The sequence below is a fragment of the Marmota monax genome, unplaced genomic scaffold (genome assembly GCF_021218885.2).
Source record: "Marmota monax isolate L192 unplaced genomic scaffold, Marmota_monax_Labrador192_F-V1.1 WCK01_AAM20220418_F8-fsc00327, whole genome shotgun sequence".
In the NCBI taxonomy this organism is placed as follows: Eukaryota; Metazoa; Chordata; class Mammalia; order Rodentia; family Sciuridae; genus Marmota; species Marmota monax.
In genome coordinates, this window is record NW_026692808.1 from 248,727 (window position 1) to 268,351 (window position 19,625).

Below are 19,625 nucleotides of genomic sequence, written 5' to 3' on the forward strand. Positions count from 1 at the left end.
TGGCAGGTTCCGGCCTGGTGAGGGCTGCTTCTGGCCCACAGCCACCCATCTTACTGTCCTCACATGGTGAGGACAGAGGTGGATCCTGGGGGAGGGCTCCCTGGGATCCCCAGATAAGGACACTGATCCCATCGTGAAGCTCCCATCTCATGACCTCATCACCTCCCACAGGCTTTACCTCCTGATACCGTGGCCTGGGGGGCTAGGAGTGCGGGGGCACACACATTCTGTGCATTGCCGGGACGGGGCCAAGGAGGCAGGTGGGCAGCGTGGCATGGCTGTCAAGGGAGGAACACCAGCTCTCTTGGTCATGGGGCATGGCCAAGGGGTCTCATGGGAGCGCCTGCAGTGACTGGGATCTGGGTGGTGGGAGGGCATGGTGGGAAGTACCAGGCTCTGGATGGAGGCTGAAGGTGTTGCCAAGGGGCTCTGAGCCTTAGAGGCTCATCGGGAGCCCGAGGCTTTTGACCTGAGCAATGGAAGGCTGGGGCTGTGGGCGCAAGCCCAGGAAGCCAGAGGAGAAGGGCTGTAGAGACGGGAAGTGGACCCCAGCTGTGGCCATGCTGTGAGGAACACTGCAGGATGCAGGGTCCCTGGTGAGCCCTTCCCATACGACCTGGCCCTCTGCCCAAGCTCCTCCCTCCTGCTGGTCACCTGGGTGCCTCCATGGACAGTGTGTTCCTGGGCCCTGCTCCAGGAAGCGATGGCCCCTTCAGGAGCTGACTACACTGCAAACTTCATGATGCTCCTCCATGGTGACCTCTATGCCATCGAGTGGTGGGGTCTGTGGTCTGCTCACACCCCAGGACCCGGTAGGAAACTCCAGGAGCCATGGAAAAGCAAGCCCAAACTGCCGGACCCCACAGTCAGACCTCTGGAAATAGCCAAAGGGCACAGCGCCCAGCAAAGGGTGGTGTGGGTGTGGGGGCTAAGACTGGCACAGGGAGGTCTGGGGACAAGTGGCAGCCAGCATCCCAAAATGGACCTGGCATCTCTCTGAGTCAAGACACTGCTTTGCTGAATTCTGAACTCTGTGGGGGCAGAGCAGCCACTGCACAGGGTTTTCCTTGAAAACATTCAAAAGTGAAGTACAGAAACTTCTGCCACCTGGGGACCTCGTGGGGACCTGTAACCAAGTGGCACACAGTGGTGAAGGCTGAAGGCCTCCGGCCTGGTGGGGGACCAGGCAGGCTGCCACTCTCACCACTTCTCTTCAGCAGGGCTCTGGAGGTCCAAGCCAGAGGAGTTAGGGAAAGAGGTAAGGGGAGAGTAGTCCTGCTTCTCTTCAACCTGTCCCTAGAGGATTACAAGGGGCAAACGGTATGCACACAGATGTGCAAACAGTACACACACACACACACACACACACACACTTCACAGCCAATAATCAAAATTGCAGGATACAGACTCAAAGCACAGAAAACTCTTATCTTATAATTTTTTGGGGTACTGGGATTGAACCCAGGGACTCTACCACTGAGCTACATCCCCAGCCCTTTCTACTCTTTATTTTGAGGCAGCGTCTTGCTAAGGCTGGCCTTGAACTTTGATTTTCCTGTCTTGAGTCTCCCAAGTTGCTGAGATTACAGATATGCACCATGGCACCTGACAAGATGTGTCTCTAAAGATCAGTAATGAACAACCTGGAAAAAGAATCAGGCAGCAATTCCATTTACAACAGCACCAGGAGAACAGAGCACTCAGGAATACATTAACCACAGAGGTGCAAGCCCTGTGTCCTGAAAGGCACAGCATACAAGTAGGCACAGAGAGGGTGCTCCATCCTGCGCTCTTGAGGGAAGACGCAGTGTGGTTGGCAAGGCAGGACCATCCCAAAGCAGCCCACAGCTTCACTCAGTCCCACCAGAAGCTCAACTGACTTTTTGCAGCAATGGAAAAGCTGATCTACAATTTGTATAGAATTGCAAGGTAGAGTGACCTTGGCCAAATTATATTATCATGTTGTGTGCACGTTTGTATATATAATAACAAACCCATCAACATGTACAACTATAATGCATCATCATCAACAACAACAACAACAACAAAGTGGAAAAAATAGAATTGCAAGGAACTCCAATAGCCACAATAATTTTGGAAGAGAAATCCAAAGTTGGGACACACATTGCCCAAAACATCCTCCAAAGTTACAACAAACAAAATAGTGTAGTATTCACAAAAATATAGACACATAGGCCAATGGAATGGAATTGGCCAACTGATTCTTGACCAGGGTGTCAAGATCATTCAGAGGGAGAGGAACAACCTTTCAACAGAAAGTACTGGAATGACAGGATTCCACAGGCAGAGGAATGTGACCGGATCCCCACTTGATAGCAAATGCATAAAGAAGCTCAAAGTAGCTCACTCACCTGGCCTGAAGGTAAGAGAGAAAGCATAGCTGTGCATCTTTGTGAGTTAGGCTTAGGAAATGCTTGCTTTGATATGACATCTAAATTTATTGGACTTCATCAACAGTAAGCTCTTTTGTGCATCAAAGGCCGCTATCACAAAAGTGATACACATGGTAGGAAATATTTGCAAATCATGTATCTGATAAACGTTTAGTATCCAGAATATATAAAAAGCACATGTAACTCAATGATAAGAAGACAAATGATTCAATTAAAAAATGGATCAAGGATTTGAACAGACAATTCTTCAAATACAATATGCAGAAAACCAATGAGCACACTTTACCATTGGCGTGTGCACATGAAACACAGACAGATGCCTCATACATACACCACAATGGCTCACAAGCAAAACTGAGTGTTGCTGAGGATGTGTAAAATCGGCATCCTCAGGCATTGCTGGTAGGAATGCACAATGGTTCAGCTACTATGGAAAACATTGGGCAGTTCCTTGAAAAACTAAGTATAGAATTAGCATATGACCCAGCAATCACCACTCCTGATTTTATTCCCCAAAGATTCAAAAAGAAATGCTTGCCCAAGAAATGCTGTTCTTAGCAGCACTCTTCACATAGTCAAAAGGTGGAGACAACCCTGGTGTCCACCAACTGGGGAAGGGATAGACAATGTGGTCCATCCTTCCTGGGAGAGTAGAGTATTCATCCACTAAAAGCCACAAAGTACTGACATGCTCCTATAGACGTCCCTTGAAACGCCATGCTGAGGGAAGAAGCTAGCCCCAGAAGTCGCACAGTGAGTGACCATGCTGTAGGCAATGTCCACAACAGGAGAGTCCATAGGTACAGGCAGCAGGCCAGTGGCCAAGGGTCTGGAGGGGAAGAGGGCCTGGAGGGGCCACTCATGGGCATGGGTTTCTTTGAGGGTGATGCAAACATTCTGGAATGAGAGGTTGTGTCAACAATTCTATGAATGTGCTAATGCACAGGATTGTATGCTTAGAAGTGATTCCAATCATTTGATTTTCCTCAGTTTTGTTCCAAAGCCACAAAAGCTTGCATTTTGTGTGTCCTCTCTCCCATGGTCCCCCTCTGTGTCTCTCTCTCCACCTTTGCCTCCTGTTTCTCTTTGTTTCCCTCTGTCTCTCTGCCTGGCTGTGTCTGTTTCTGGGTCTCTGTGTCTTTGTCTTCCTACCCGTTTCTCCCTGTCTCTGTCCCCTAGTCCCTTGTCTCAGTCTCTTTGTTTCTCTTTGCCTCTCTCTGTCTCTGTCTGTCTCTTCCTCTCTCTCCCTATATCTGCCCTGAGATCCAGGCCCCAGGCTGTTAAGAAGCCCCCGTCGAGTAGGCCCTTCATGGTGTCCAGCTGGGCTGGCCTCATGACATGGGCAGATGCACCCCTGGCCAGCAGGCTGCAATGGCACATGGTAATCATTGCTCTAGCCACTACATTATGGGTTAATTTGCTCTTTGGCAGCAGCCAACCAACACCCAGTCTCCCACCGTCCTCTCTTTCCTGGACCAACCCACAGCCCCAGCTCCTCTCCCTTCCTGGGGTTTTCTCCCTATAAGCCCTGTCTCCTGAGAGGGAGGGAGGAGGAGGCACACCCAGGGACCCTGCATCTGCACATCCCAGGCCAGCCTGCCCCTCCCTCACAGGCTTCCCAAGTCCCTGAGAGGACACATGGTAGCAGGGCAGGTACCTTTGTCGAGCACAGGCCCGAAGATGGCCAGGCTGTCATCCACAGTGGTGCAATTCCAGCGGCGGCCACGGAACTGGTGCTGGCACTCCTGGATGCCCAGCTTGACACCCTCAGCCACGCTAGGCATGATCTCCACGTAGTTTCTGCAGAAGCGCAGCTGCTTGGGCACCAGGCCTGGGATGCTGGCACAGAGGATGGGGTGTGTGCTCAGAGAGGTGTACTGGGGCCCGATGGCCAGTGACCTAGCAAGGAGGACAGATGGTTAGGGCCAGCCGGGAACACAGTGGGGAGGCTGCCCTGCCCTGGGGCACACATAGGCCTTTTGCTTTGGGGGCACATGTGCACTGAGAGGCAGGACACTTCTGCTTTGAAGGAAACTTGATATTAAGGAAAAGCCAGGGCCCTTCCCATCCGTGTACCTGATACAGCACCGAGCAAACTGACGGATGTGGGAGGCAAAAGAAGGGCCCACACCCCTCCACCCTTGGGAATGCAGGGATCCTGGGTGCATTAGGACACTGGTGGAGGCCCCCAATGCTTTTGGAGAATGCAGAGACTAGAATTGCTGGCTACTAAATTAGGGCCTTGGGATGTACCCCAGAGCAGGTGGCCCCAGGCCTGCACAGGGGTTTCCTAAATAGGGGCACCTTAGGGCCCAGGAGGAGAAGCTCAGCTTCTGGAGTAGGGATGTGATCGGGGCAAGAATCACATGAAACCCATTCCTGCCCATATTTGGCTATTTACCCCAAAGATACAAGACATGCACCCTCAATAATATGTGTTCAAGACACAGCACCCCTCAGTATCCACAGGGTGGGGACTGGCTCCTAGATCTCCCTTGGATACTAAGATCTGCAGTTACTCAAGTCCCTTGCATAAAATGGCACATTGTCCCCTAAAACTTTAAATCATCTCTAGATTACAATGATACCCGACACAATGTAGCATGGTGTAGATGGCTGCTAAAGTGTATCATTCAGGGAATAGGACCCCAGGGTTCAGGACACACGCAATTTTCTCCCAAATATTTCAATCCTCAGTTAACCCTGCAGATGCAGAGCCTCAGATGCGGGACCAGCTCTATAAAACTGCACCTCAATCTAAAAGAAAGATTTGCCAAGTCCTTTTGGAGAGGGGTGGGGTGGGAAGAACAGAAAGAGACATCAGTGGGTCCAATTGCCTTTTGCCCACCACCACCCCCTCTGTTGCCTCCAAACCCCACTCATGGTGTCATGGGTCCCCTGTATGCAGGACATTGTGGGTCACGCTTGCTCCTCACCCCACTATTGTGGGGTCTGCGGGCAGGTGACACCTGCCAAGTTTCCCCACATGTCCCTCCCTGTAGTGCTACTGGGAGGGCTGGCCCTGGAGTACCTGGGGGGCCACCTCCGGTCTCAGAGTCACATGGACTTTCCCGTCGACGCTCCTGTGCTTCTCTCTTAGATCCAGCTCAGGGTACACCTGCCCCACATGGGATGAGAATGGCTCACATTTTCCTCTCTGGGTACAGGCCATGGAGACCCCCTAGTGTCCATGCTAGTGCTGCACAAACCACATGGGTGCTCCAGGTGTAGTCTGAGTGGCACTTGGCAGGACAGAAGGACAGTTTTCCTCTTTCTTTCTCCTTGAACCTAAGGCCTCCTGTATGCTAGGCAAGCTGTATTGCTGAGCTGCCTCCTGCACCAGCCCTTTCCAAGAATTTTATTTTGAAGCAGGGTCCTGCTAAGTTGCCAGGCTGACCTCTAACTTGCAACCCTCCACCCCCAGCTGGGTTACAGCTGGGATCACAGGCATGTGCCATTATGCCTAGCAGAAGGTCAGCCTTCTGCCTGGGCCCTGGCTCAGGGGCTGAGAAACTGGAATGGGGCCAGGATCAGTGGTCCCTGCCCTCAAGAGTGGGACAGAGGGGGGGCAGGCCAGGTGCCCTAGAGCCCAGAGAGGGGAAAGACTGAACCAGGGAGAAGGGTGTGGCTGTACCTCATGCTCCCCTATACTCTTGGCTGACCACACTGAAAACCAGAGGCCCCCAGATGTACCCACATCAGGCCTGCCCACTGGGCACCTGCTTACCTCCTGCAGCAATGAGTCATGAAAAGCTCTAGCCACTCCCTCCATGCCTCAGCCCTCCCTCTGGTCCAGCTGTCCACTGGCACCCCCCCTGTTCCAAGATACTCCTAGCTGTAAAAACTAAGAAGAATCTCCCCTGGACCTCAGTCATGCTTCCCTTCAAAGCACCCACACCTCCATCACCTGTTGTCCAACCCTCTCCATCCTGGTTTCTACGTCCCCTACTCTGATGACTGCTGAGGCTCCCTCTTGGGTCCCCTCCTGCATGTGGCGCTGGGCCTCTGGATTCAGCTGTGCCTTCTCCTTTTGGGGTCCGCCCTCACAGGCAGCCTGAGGTGTTGGGATGACACCCTCAGCCGTGAGTGGAGGTTTCAGGGAGAGGGGTCTCTGAGGACCAAGTAGCTGGGGGTCACGTGGGTGTCCAGCACACGGGCAGGAACAGACTGGAGGAGACATCTGGTCTCCCTCTGGCTGGCCCTTCTCACTTCCTGCCAGGCCTCCTGAATGATGAGAAGCGGGTGCGGAGGGAGCCCTCTGTGGGGGTTGAGCATGGTGGGAGCCAGGAGCCCCAGCCCCAGCTGAGGTGCCTCAGGGGCAAGTGAGTGCGGTGAGCTGGGGGACTGGCCACTCAGGACTGGGAGCCTTCTGTCTAATTGGGGATGGGCTAGTTGCCTTGGTGGACCTCTCCTCCACCAGGACCAGGGTGCTTCACTTCCACCCCTTCTATGGGGTGACATTATACACGTGATGTCACTGGCACACAGGAGGTGCTAGTTAGCGACATGCATGCCCAAGTGGTGGAGGGCAACAGGGGTTGGCTTGTACACAAAAGCATGAAGAGGGAAGGATGGGCCAGAGAGGATGGTAGGTCCAGGGCGCTCCAGGCAGTGTGGAATGTGGGGTGCGGACCCGCGGTGTTTGGGGTTCAGGTTCTGCATCTCTTCTGGATGTTCGATAATCTCCCTGACAGAAAGTTGTGGGGAGAGGTTTGTAGGTTGTGGCTCCATCTGAGAGCTTCTCAGAAATGGCCCAGTCCTGAGGCCCACAGAACCTGTTCTTCTTTTTGGTTACTCAAAGCCACCAGGGAAGGGGTGAGCTACACCTGTCTGTCCATCTGTCCATCCATCCACAAGAAGGAAACTGTTGTTGGATGTTTTGTTGACTCGGAGACGGAGAACAAATGGAAAATAAAGGAATCTGTTTAGACAGAAAAAACGAGGACTCGTCTCTCTAGCTGTCTTCAAAATAGGAACTGATCCTGGGGCTGTGACCATTTCTGAAGGTCAGGTGGCTTCCACTGCTGGATGCTAGAGGCCGCGTCTTACTGCCGATGGTGGATGGGGGAAGTGAGCTGATGAATGCCCAGCCCTGGACCCTGCAGCTTCTGCAGACAGGACAGGGCCTGCAGTCTCAGCACCTTTCCCACCTCGCCGGGCGGTCAGGACGGGGTAGGGTGGGGTGCTGCTGGGAGGCAGCGGGGGCTCCCCAGGCTCTCCCAGCGCCAGCTCTTCCGGGTGCTGAGTCAGCTCCTCTGCTCCCCCCACTGCCCTGGCAGGCCCCAGCTTGCCACCTTCCCCAACCAGGGTGCCAGCAGCTGCTCTGGCCCCCACGAATCCTCACTGGGTCCCTCTGCTTGTCCTCACGGACTTGGGGAGGTTGGAGGGGAGGCCTCTCCTGTCTTCTTTGAACCCCAGGGCCCTTTGAGTTAGGGTACCCAGACCCTTTCTCCTTCCTAGAGAGCTGGGCCCAAGAAGGCCCCAGCACTGCAGCGTCTCAGGTTGGGGGCAGCAGCTGAGAGGGCTCTCACTGATGAGGGAGAGGCATAAGGCCCAAGGGGGCTCAACTGGGCCTTAACAACCCCACACAAGATATATTGTCCTATGAAACATCATACAGAAGTACACACTGTGCACACTGTCCCTCCCTTCCCCAGAATCCCCAGGACACAAACTTCTAGTCCAGGGAGAACACAGGTGCCCCTAATGAATGAATAGCTGCAAAGCCACCATCTGTGGCACCCTCTGGGAGGACATGGGAGCTCTGGCCTGGGATAAGGGCCAAGAGAGGGGAAGGCCTGGACGGGCCTCCTTAGGGAGCTGTGGCTAGGATGGTGGTGCTGCGTGGCAGAGGACTTCACAAGCTGAAAAGTACCCCACCCAGGATGGCACAGAGTGCTTGTGTCTCCCAGCCACTCTCAGAACAGTTTCTCAGGATGCACAAAATATGACATCAAACTCACCTGGGCTCTTGGGCCGGTCACACAGACATGGAAGTCTGCATTTGTGGGTTGAGGTGCCCAAGTACTAAGGAGGGAGCAGGTGGAGAGGGAACAGTTTCAAGGAACCAAGTCCAAGCATTTGATGGCTGAGGGTTGTCAAATTCAAGTTCCTGACCCAGCCACTCATCAGTCCTTAGTGAACAACATCAAGAGCCCCTGTTACTCATGCAACCCCTGGTCTGGGTGCTGGATATGTCCTTCTCAAGTGCTGGCCCAGAAGGGACAATTGGAGCTCTGGTACAGAAGGAGGAATCAGACATGTGGACAGCAGGCTCCTGGTCCCCGGCCGTGACCCTCAGCTCACCCAACAAGTGGCTGAGTTCCTACACAATTTTAGAGAACTGATGGCATTTGTGTTCTCCACATCAACTGTTACCTGAGATGAGAGTGCCTGCCTTCTCCCTGTGACAGTGTGGCCACAGCCACCCCCATTTAGGACGGAAGGCAAGACCCTGCTGCAACTAGTGGCAGGTGAAAATGAGATGTTGTTTTCCTGTCTTGGAAGGCTGGAGAGGTCCTGCTCAGTGGCCTGGCACCCGGAGGCTGCCCTGAGCCTTAATAGAGATGTGATGTGAGATCTGGAGACACAGACCTTCTCCCAGGGCTCTTCTCCACCTCAGCTCTCCTGCTGCTCCTCTCAGCTGTCTGCTCTGCACCCAGAGGACCTGGCCTGGATAGTGGATGGCACCTGCCTTGTCCTCATCCCCAAACCTCTGCAAGCTCAGAATCTGGCAGGACCCCAACTTCCCCATCCCGGGGCCCAGAACTGTGCAGAGGATGTCCCAGTGGTATTTTGCAGATGAAAATCAATGTCGGGCAATCCGAGTTACTGTGGCCACCTTGAGCTCTCTGAGTCTTCTCTGGAGCCTGGGATGCACCTTGCAATTGCTGGCCCTGAGAAGGGGGCCACACTCCAGGACCATAGAATGACCACTAAGAGCTGAGAGGGACCCTGGGCCACAGCCTTCCAGGACTGGGAGAGTAGATCCTACAGCTAGCAACTGCTCCTCGACCACGAGGATGAGGGTAGAGACAGGCTCTTCCCAAGCCCAACAGACTCCTTGATTTTGGCTTCCTGAGACCCTGAGCTTCGGATGCAGACAGGCCTGTGAGCCTCAGGAGCCCCTGTCTTACAGCAGTAGGAGCCTAAGGTTTACCACCTCCCTTCTCCCGCTTCTACTGGACTTCCCACCTTCCCTGAGTCTCAGCACCCTCTAAGCTCTTGGGCCCAAAGGGGAAAAGAAATGTGTTGAGGAGGGACACAACTTCCTGAGCCCAATGCCACAAGCTCTGGGGATGCAAGCCGCCCGGAGGATCCACCTCCTGCCACGCCTGTGCCACAGTGCCCTGCTTTGCACAGGGACTCTTGCTGTGCTAAATTGGTTCCTCCAACCCCCCACTGCTCCTGCCACTTGTGACTGTCCCCAGCTGTCTCCCCCTTCCCATCTCCCATGTGACCACTGGACGGAGCTCATGGATGACGCCCTCTCTCCCGTGTATGGCTCCCTCCAACACACAACCTGCAGGACAACTGGAGAGCCTCCAGGAGCCTGTGCATGCTGTTGGGTTGGGATGGCAAAACAGGGTTTCCAGCATGTTGGACCCAAGGTCCTCCCTTCCCAATACCCTATGGTGACCCTAAAATGTACTAAGCCCTGTCCATGCAAAAATAACATTTATGATGAGTCTGATCTCAATGGCATGGCTCAATAGCCCCCACATCAGCCACAACAGGCTAAGGACATAGGATGCCACAGGATGCCCACCTCCTGCCCTGCTCCATTTGCATATTAGGATAGTCCTTGAGGGGGACAAGGGTGGTGGCCCCTTGTCAGGTCTTGCCCCCCAGGGCTGGTCTACTCTGGCCTGTCCTTTGAGACTCTTGACACCTCTGCTGAACTGGGGGGAGGTCCCTGGTTTAGAGCAGGGTCCTCTCAGGTGGTCCCAAGACAGCAGAGTTGCTGGTTTAAGACAAGCTGGATTCTGAGGCTACTTGTGACTCAGATGTTCCAAGATGTCAAAGGCTGGTGGACAGACCGGAATTTTCAAAGAACGAGTTCAAATGCAAAATGTGTTTGCCCTCCACAGCCCTGAGTATAAGTTCACAGGGATCCCAAGGTCCCTGCCATCTGCTCTCCTGCTTCCCTCCAGCCCATCTCCATAGAAGCAACTGGGAGGGTCCGGATGTCTAGACCTTCAACTTGCCTTCTGGAGGACACAAGGATGCTACAGAGAGCCAGGTGTACCATTGATACACAAACAGTGGGGACACCCCAGAGTAGGCTGGCACAGGACGCAAAGCTGCCAGGTGTGGGCAGGGACACAGCCAGTGGACCCTGAGTCTGGCAGTCGGTCCCAAGAGACATCTACAGGCCAGCAGCCAAGCTAGAGGTCTCACCCCTCCAGCATGAACCCACCCCTGCCTGGAGCCTCAGGTGCCCACCCAACTCCCACCAGGTTCCTGCAGGCTTCTCACTACCCTCTCACAAAGGGGCTTCAGAGGACGAAGACCAGCGTCCAGACCGAGAGGAGGCCTTTATTCAAGGTCACTCACTTGAAGGACCATGGAGCCTGGGCTCAGATCACACCCTCGGCCTGCTCAGGTGAGCACTGGGAGTGGGACCCTGTAATCAGTAACTTCCACTCACACCCTGCATCCCACCTGTCTGTCCATCCAGGTCACAGGGAGGTCCATCCCTGCCTCGGGATAGTGGCAATGGCAGAGACTGGAGGGCCCTGCCCAGCCCCAGGGGGAGAAGCCGAGAGGCTGGCCCGCCCTCGCTGCACCCATTTCCCTGCACCTGGCCTCGGTGATTCACCCTGTGAGGAATTCACTCCAGTTCCCCTCTCATAGCCAACCAAGTCTCGGAAGGTGTGCACAGCCCCTGCTCAGCTGCCCCCTGGCCAAGCAGCAAGGCTCTCAACTGTCCCACTGTGACAAGGCGATGTCCCCCAGACCCCCAAACTTGGTGTCCATGTGGAACACACCGCTGTGCCTTCCTCTGGAATCACAGCCTTCAGAGACCATGGCCCGGCCAGAAAGGGCCAATGGCCAAGCTTGGGCAAGTGGGTCATGGCCTGAGCACCGGCGAGTGGAGGCCACCCCATGGTCACTATCAAGGAGGAAGACATTGTTCAACAATGACAGGAGGCCTTAGAAAGCAGCATGGGCCTCTCCTTCCGTGGGAAGCACGTCTGAGAGTGAAATGAGCATGACTGGAGAAGCCTGCGTGGGACGTGTGTCCTGCCTCACTCTCTCACGCTGGTGGCTTTTTGTTTTTCGGTCCTACTGGTCTTTAAGGGGAGACCATTGCCTTCAACTCTGAGCTTGCAGAATGCTGTGCTGGAAAGTGGACCCTGTGCCTCGCTCACAGTTTCAGCTGTGGCCACAGCCACACGAGCCACGCCCGCCATCCGCCAGCACTAATGGTTTTCCCTCCTCCCCTCGCTCCTGTTGAAAGGCCGGGCACCTGGCCAGGGGTACAGCAGAGATGCTGGCTGTGACATGCTGGAGGAAGGAGGCCAGCCCAGGACTTCAAGGCGGGCAGCAGGCCAGCCCAGCCTGGGCCAGTGCTGGCCTCTCTGGGCCGAGGGCTTCCAGCTTCTGTTGGGTCTCAAGTGTGTCTTAGTGTTCATGTGTCCCGTCTCTGGTGGCACTTAGCTCAGGGCAGGCTCTGTGATGCTGGACTTGCAAGGCCTCCTCATACCCTGTGGATGTGGGGTTCTGGTAGCCCAGGGGGTCCTGCTCCAAAGTCGCTGCTGCTCCCCAGTAAGTCCTCCCGGGGTTGGCAGGCTTTCAGGTTTCTTTTTGTAGTACAGTTTGGCAAGGTCGGAGCACCTGTGCACCAAGGACATAACTCTGTGCTTGCATGTCCCAGGGAGGGGGTCCAGGTGCAAGCAGGGGACCTGCCAGTCATTCTTCATGTAGGCTGCTGGCAGGGAAAAGGGCTCAGCAGTGGGGCTGAGGCCAGTGGTATTGCGCTGGGCCTGGATGTGGGCTCCGGCTGGGCCCCAGCATTCGCTGGCTCACTGTGACAGCCTTGCCCGGCCTGGGCCTCACCTTTCCTCTCTGTCAGACTAGGTGATCGGGTCTTGACCTACCCAAGGCTCCACGAGAGAGGCTGAGGAGGGGCTGGACTTGTGTTCACTCCCAGGTCTGCATTGCTCCTCTGACCTTACTGGGGATGGACCCATCCCAAGACAGCTCTTCAGGGGTCACCCCTAGTAGGAGAGCTGTGTGCCCTGGCCCTGCTGGTGCCTTCCTGGTGCCTCTGACCCTCACCCAACTTCTCCCACATCTGCATCTGGGGTAGGAGGCACCTCTCCTGTCTTATTCTTCACTGGCACAGAGTTTGATCTAGGAAGGGAGGATACAGTGGCTCTGCCCAGCCCTGAGCGACAAGGAGAATTCGTGTCGGGGGGGTCTCTGCTGCAGAGGGCCTGGCTGGGCTGCGTGTATGAAGGCCTCCGGAGCACTAGTCCTGTTTTGAAGGGTCTTCTGACCTCAGGGCCTTTGCATGGGCAGGATAAGATCTCCATCCTCAGATCTATGACCCCAAGTGTGGGGCTGTTCACCCTCTCAGTGGATGGATGACCCAAGTAGTCTGTCCTCGCCAGCAGGGGCTGCCCAGGAGCCATCTGGACTCTTTTCATCCATGGGAGGCACTTCTTAGTGGCCAGAGACTTTCTGAGCTGGGGGGTTCCCAGTCCCTTGGGGTCGGGGCCACTGCCTCCCTCCCCAGGCTGCACAGCCCTGCCTGGGGCCCTCACAGTCAGCGCCTAGTCCTGCCCCACCGGGCCTGCGGATTACTGACACATACCTTGACGAGTCCCAGCAGGCGGGGAGGCTCCCGTGCCGGCGGCCATGCGTTTGCCAGCCTCCCTGGGCGGCGGCAGCACGTTTTGCTGGGGAAGGAATGTGGAAGCTCCAATGTGTGAGACACCTCCAGGGTGTCACCTGGGGAACCTGGGAGGGAGACCGAGGCACAGGCAGAGGCCGGGCCCCTGAGCCTCAGGGCTGGGATCTCGTCAACCAGTGGGACGGGCAGGTGGTGAAAACATTAAATTGTGTCCTCCTGTCCGCCCAAACTCAAGTGCAGTGTCTGTTTTCCACAGGAAAGACCCTTTGCCCATCTGTCCACCTGTTCTTCGTTCAACATGACCTTCCTGATGGTGGCAGAGGGGAAAGGTAGGACCAGAGGAGAGAAGAACAGTGCCTCCTGCTCACTGGGCACCCCGCACCCACATCCAGCCCCAATGGTGCAGGTGATGTTTGGGTCATTTTCAAGGGAGGGACATATCCCGTGAGAGCAGGCGTCAGGGCATGTGGCAAGTCCATGCCTCAGTCCTGCTCCTCAGCCCAGCGCCCTCAACACCTGTCCTCTGGCTGTGGATTTAAGGGTCGTGCATCTACTGGGAGGACTGGTAGTGGCTGTAGCATGTGGTTCTGTCCCCAGTGGTGTCATAGGATCGCGCTGTGTCTATGGCCGGCTCCCGGCTCCCTGCTTCCTGTCCTCAGCCTCTGGTTCTGCAGATCGCCATCTACATCAACCCAAGGCAGCCTTTCCCCACTCTGAGCCCAAACCAGCCTTCTTGTCCACCACCTGCACCCTTGGCTCCCAGCTCCTCTCTTGGAGCCACGCAGTGGCTTTCAGAGATGCCAAGCCAGCCTTTTTCTGAAACCTCTCAGCAGTGTTGTCCCCAGCCCTTTAACTTCTCTCAACAGGGGCAAATGTAAACCTCCAAGGACAGGGGCAGGGGCAGCAGTGTGTGTGGAAGACCCTCCCTTCTGGAGGTGGTCCAGACAGGCCAGCAGGTGTGGAGGTGCTCTGCAGACACCAGTCACTCTGGTAAAGGGCATGGAACACTGCAGCATGTGACACAGCTGTGACAGCACCGGGAACTCTTCTTCCAATTTCTGTTTCTATTTCTTCCTAACAAGTGACCAGCTGTGCACAGACAGGCTCTGGTGGGCGAACCATACCTCGAGAAGTGCCGGCCATGTTTTCTGGATACAGGTAACAAATCTGAGCTCTGCTTCCTCCTTCCTGAGTCACACCATGAGAAGGGAGGCAGAGCTGCCAGGGGGCTGGAATTTTCCATCTGCCTAGGCTGGAGGTTTGTCCAAGAGACTCTGGAAGAAGTGTCCACCAGGCCATTGGCAGTCCCCTGAGATTGCATTCAATGTGACTGTACTACCCATCCATCACCTCATCCATCCGGCTGATTACAAAGGGGCTAGAAGGCTTATGCAAATAAGCATCATTTGAACAGGGTAAAAAGGCACAAGGTCTGAAGAAACGGAGCAGCAGCCTGGGAGATGCAGCCCTAGGCAGGCTCCCAGGCACCGAAGCCCAGGAGGGACAAGTGAGCTGAGGCAGGAGCTCTGTGCTCAGGAAGGGGCTTGCCATGAACTAGTGTGTGGGTTCTGGTCCTGGTCCTGTGTGCCACAATGATTCTGGCCACAGATTCTCCTCCTGAAGCCACTTCTGATTGTGCCCCTTGTAAAAAGTTTGATTTTTGTCGGTTCCAGAAAGAAATCCTCACCACAGTTCCCTGAGATTCCCAGCACAGGCCTGGGATTCATCTAGCATGTTCGTTTCTCTCGCTTTTTAAGTTCTGTATGCTGAGTACTGATCTGGCCAGCTAGAGGTGCAGAAAGGGGCCCAAAAGACAGAGAGTTGGGGCGGGGGGGGGGCTATCCTCCTGGGCAGGTTCAAAGGAGCAGGCCAGCTCTGGGGGGGGGGTGGCCAGACACCTTGCTCAGCCTTCCCTGGGTCCCTGTTGTCACCAGTACCTGCCCAGCTGGTCTCTTGATCTCCTCATCTGCTCTGCACTGCTGGCCACGTGCCTCTCATCACACGAGCTTGTGAATCTCATCTGGAAACTTCCCTTTATCCCACCCCTCCCTAGGGTCCCAACCACTCTCTGTACACTCTCCATCACCAACCTTGATTCCACTGGGATGCTTGGTCCCCACAAGCAGTGGGGCCACTGATGACCAGGCACCTCCAGGTGGAGCTAGGCTGGGAGGAAGGGCTGAGTGCTCCACCCCAGGTCATCTGTGTTGGTGGGGCCAGCATGTGGGGATCGGGGTCAAAGAGGAGGAAAGAGGCCACAGAGGGCTGACACTGAGCAGAGGGATTCAGGTATGGTCCTACACTCATGAAGTGTTTCTGTCACTGTGATATGGGCATCAGGCTCTGAGGGCACCAGGGAGTCCCTCAGAGGGGGAGTTGTCTAAATCTGAGCCACCAAGGAGCAGGGAGAAGGCTGGACACTGGCCTCATACTGCTCTATAGCATGGCCTCTGTGCTTAGGAGCTCATGTCCAGTAGGCACAGAGGGGCCAAGCAGCAAGAGAGGGGCCCTGCTGGGAGAGAGGGGCCAGGGCATGGGCTCACCCTGCTCTGCAGGCAGTGGGCAGTGGCCAAATCAGATGGGAAATCCAAGTGACAATAAGGGCATAGGGCCCAAGGGAGGGACAGTGGGTGAGAACTGTGAAGGGAGGTCGGAGGTGGCTGGGCAGGAGTGCAGCCTGGTGAGGGAAGCACAGGAACTTGGAAGAGGGCCAGTAGCTGCTGAGGTTGGGGAGGAGAGGCTGGCCTCCAGGGGCCTGCTGGGGACATGATGAGATGCCATCAGCCCAGACATGGGAAGGAGGAGGAGCTCACAGTACATCTCAGATCAATCAGTACCTATGGATACTGTCCTCCATGTCCTCTTAGCCGCGTCACCTGACCGCTGATATGTGGGCTCTTCTGATGAATTATACTTCCATGAAAAGAGAACTGAATAGGCGAGTGGAGGGAGCAAGAGACATACCTCCCTGCAGTGTGTGTTCCTGTAGGGCCATGCCTTGGTCTGGTCCCTTCACTTGGCTCCCCTTTGTCACTTGAAGATCCCAGGATGGACCTTCTTGGAGTTCCACCCAGCTCTGGACTGCTCTGGTCTTGCTTAGGATGGCTAGTTTCTCTGGGCTCACTCCTACTCTGCCTTGGGACCCCAGAGCACCACATGGAGGGTTGAAGACACAGCCCCACTGAGCAGGTCTGGGGGTGGGCAGCCCTTCACATTCCCACAGGGCTGCCTGCAGCAATGGCTGCAGTGACACCTCCCTGCTCCCCTCCCCCAAGAGTCACACCAGCATCAAAGCCTAATCGCTCCTGATGTGAGCTGCTTCCTGGCTGGGCTTATCCAGGTGAGGAGGTCCCAGTCATGCACATTCTATGTGTGGTGCTGGGGCAGGGAGGAGAGCGGTGGGGCTAGCTGCTTTGTTTTAGGGAGGGAAGGTGAAACTAAATAGCCAATCAGGGAGGCTGAGGGTGAAGGTGAGAAGTCATAAAGAAAGCCCCCTAAGCACCTTCTCTGCTTGCTCACCACCAGCGCCCCCAACAATGGCTAAGATGGCCCTTCCTCTCCCTGAGAAATGATCCGCCTGGCCCAGAGTGGGAGCAGGAAAGACCAAGCACTGGAAGCTTGGGCAGGTAGAGGGTGCAGATGAAAGAGAAGCTTCCTGAAGCAGCTGCACCTGGCTGCACCCGCCTCGCCGTGGTCACTGAGGCACTGACACTACACTGTGGCTGGCCAAGTCACTGAGGCACTGACTTTTGGAGCCCTCCTCTCTGTGTGCTCTTGCCCAGCTGCGGGTGGGGTGGGGATGGATAAGGAGGCAGGAGGAGGACTCTATCTTGTCACCCTCCACAAGGGGGGCGGGGAACCTCTTTTCAGGAAGCAGAATTGCTAAGTGTGAGAATCCTACTGAGAACAAAGTGGGAGTGTAGGCCGGTGGAAAGGTGGCCCTCCCACCCACCCCTATCATAGGGGACGGACTTCCATGCCACCCCCTGCCTCCTGGGGCAAAAGGGCTGCCCAAGTCTCTTGATGGGGGGGTGGGGAAGGCTGCATCCCTCCTGGCTCACCTGAAGAATGCCAGGGTGCGACTGAGTGTATCTGAGAGTCCATCTGGGATGGAATTCATACAGCCCAGGTGAGAAGGGTTATGAATCTGTATAGGGGTGGGTGGGCAAGGCTAGGGATCCCCAGGACGGCCGGGGCAAGGATTCCAGGTCGCAGGGCAGCCCAGAGGCTGGCGAAGAAGCCCATCTCCATGGGAGGAGCGCGGGGGCGAAGCGCTTCCTCTTGCGCGCAGGAATGCGGCGGCGGCGGGTTCTAATTAGAAGCCTGGCGCAGGAGCGGGCAGCCCGCGGGGCTCTCCTGGACGCGCTGCCCCTGGCTCCCCACAGCCGGCGGGACGCGCGTCAGTGTCCCTGCGCCCCAGGGGCGCGCGCCGTCTCAGCCGGCGCCCGGGGAGGCCACCCGGCGCCTCAGGTGCCACGCCGGGACGCGGGGACGCGGGGCATGCGGGGATGTCTGAAGCGGATCTCGTGTCCGCTGCCCTGCAGCCTGGCGCAGTAGCGGGCAGTCCGCAGGGCTTCAGCAACCCTAGCTGCCCACCCACCCTCCCCGCACTGCTGCGCCTGGCCCCGCGTCCCCACCTCAGGCTCCCTGGCTCCTCTCTTGAACCATCTCGAAGAGAAAAATTATTATCGGATTAGATGTACTTCGGCTCGCTCGGTCTCCCCGCTTCCCTTCGGTGTAATTATTATAATTCTAGGCAAGCCGTCGGAGAGTTGTTCCTGGGTGGGAGGGGAGAGTGTGCATGTTTGCGGGGAGGCTTCTGTCCAACTAGGTCCCCATCAGCGACGCTTCCCAGCCCCTTGGCGCCCACATTCCTCCCACTGGTGTTCCTCACATCTGGGCATCTGCAAGCGTCCCCGCGTCGGAGCTGGGATGACCCTTGCACGATGGTGGGGTGCTCTGAGGAATTACCCGTGGGGAAGAGTCGCCCTTATTCTCCCTCCCTTCAGGGTAGGTGCAGCGGAGACTGGAGACAGGAGAACGCAGACCTTGCTTTTGGTTTATCTGTACTTCCACCCCTAAGTTGAGGAGGGTCTCGCAAGTAGCGTGCCTTGTGTGGAATGGATCAGACAGCACGCTCCTCTCGGATGCGAGTCCTGGAGCCTCCCCCTCGCTCTCAAATCCATTGCTTTATCCCTCTCTCCAGCAGCCCTTCCTTGCTAGGCAGATGCAGGCAGCGGGCAGCGGGCTCACAGAGAGTGTCCCTGGGGACCCCCACATCTGCAACGGCTGGCCGGGCGGCGCGCAAGGCTCAGAGCTGGCTCCAGTGCGCCCGCCGCCCGCTCCGCGCCACTCCCCGCCGGGTCCGGGCTGTCTTTACGTAACTGCACGGCTCCGAGCTGTTCAGTCTTGTCTCTCTGACTTTGTTTTAAAGTGTGTGTGTGTGTGTGTGTGTGTGTGTGTGTGTGTGTGTGTGTGTGAGAGAGAGAGAGAGAGAGAGAGAGAGAGAGACCCTAAGAGTCTCTGGAGAAGCGCTGCTTCCCACTTGCCCTCTTCCCTCGCCCCTCGCCTAGGCTAGTGCTATCTAAACTGACCCTCTTTCCACCTCTGTCCGATGCCCGACGCAGATGCCGGGGACAGCTGGAACCTTCTCCGTTCCCTCTACCCAGATGGGGCGGTAATTGCCTCAAGAACCTCGCTACCCGCTGCCTGAACAGGTCCCAGTGGAGACTGACCGCGCGCGGAGCGTCTTCAGGGGCCATGCCCGAAGGGACGGCTGCTCTGGGGCGGCACCCGGGCCGGGGAGAACGCGAGGAGCTCACTCACCACCAGATCGGGTAGCTGCCCAGCGCCTGCTCCAGGCTGCAGAGCACTAAGAAGTATCCGAGTGGAGCCATTGCCAGGCTGAGGACCTGAGGGCCAGGAGTGCGCCCCGAGAGCGCGGGCGCCGGGGCGGGCCGGGCCCGGGGAGCAGGAGAAGCTGCGGCGGCACTCGGCCCTCCTGTGGTCGCGGGGTGCGCGGGGTGCACGGGTGTGCACGGGTGTGCACCGGTGCGCGGGCTCCGAGGGCGGCGCTGCGCCAGGTGGGCAGGCGGCCGGGCGGCGGGCCGAGGCCCGGGGCGGCGCGGGGCGGCGGGGGCGGGGCAGCGCCGCAGGGGGCGCCCGCCGGGGCTGGGGCTGGGGCTGGGGCGGGGCGGGCAGGGGGCGGGCGGGGCCCTAGAAGTTAGAGCCTTGTGGTGCTGGCCCCTCCTGCGGCCGTAGGTTCGTGGGGTGCTGGGGTGAGTGGGAGCGCTTGGGGTACTGGGGTGCTGAGGGTGTATGCGGGGTGCAGGAGTGTCCGAATGAGTAGC

At 56.8% G+C, this 19,625-nt stretch overlaps 1 protein-coding gene across 1 annotated transcript in view; it reads right to left on the bottom strand.

The window, feature by feature from the left end:
• Wnt3a (Wnt family member 3A) overlaps nucleotides 1–19,313 on the bottom strand; it is a 40,498-nt gene extending 21,185 nt beyond the window's left edge. Inside the window, exons 1-2 of the mRNA XM_046448430.2 lie at nucleotides 19,102–19,313; nucleotides 4,072–4,313 (exon numbers count right to left, since the gene is read on the bottom strand). Of these exons, the coding sequence (XP_046304386.1) occupies nucleotides 4,072–4,313; nucleotides 19,102–19,172 (313 nt within the window). The 5' untranslated portion in view covers nucleotides 19,173–19,313. The remainder of the gene's footprint in view (nucleotides 1–4,071; nucleotides 4,314–19,101) is intronic.
• Between the last annotated feature and the right edge of the window lie 312 nt (nucleotides 19,314–19,625).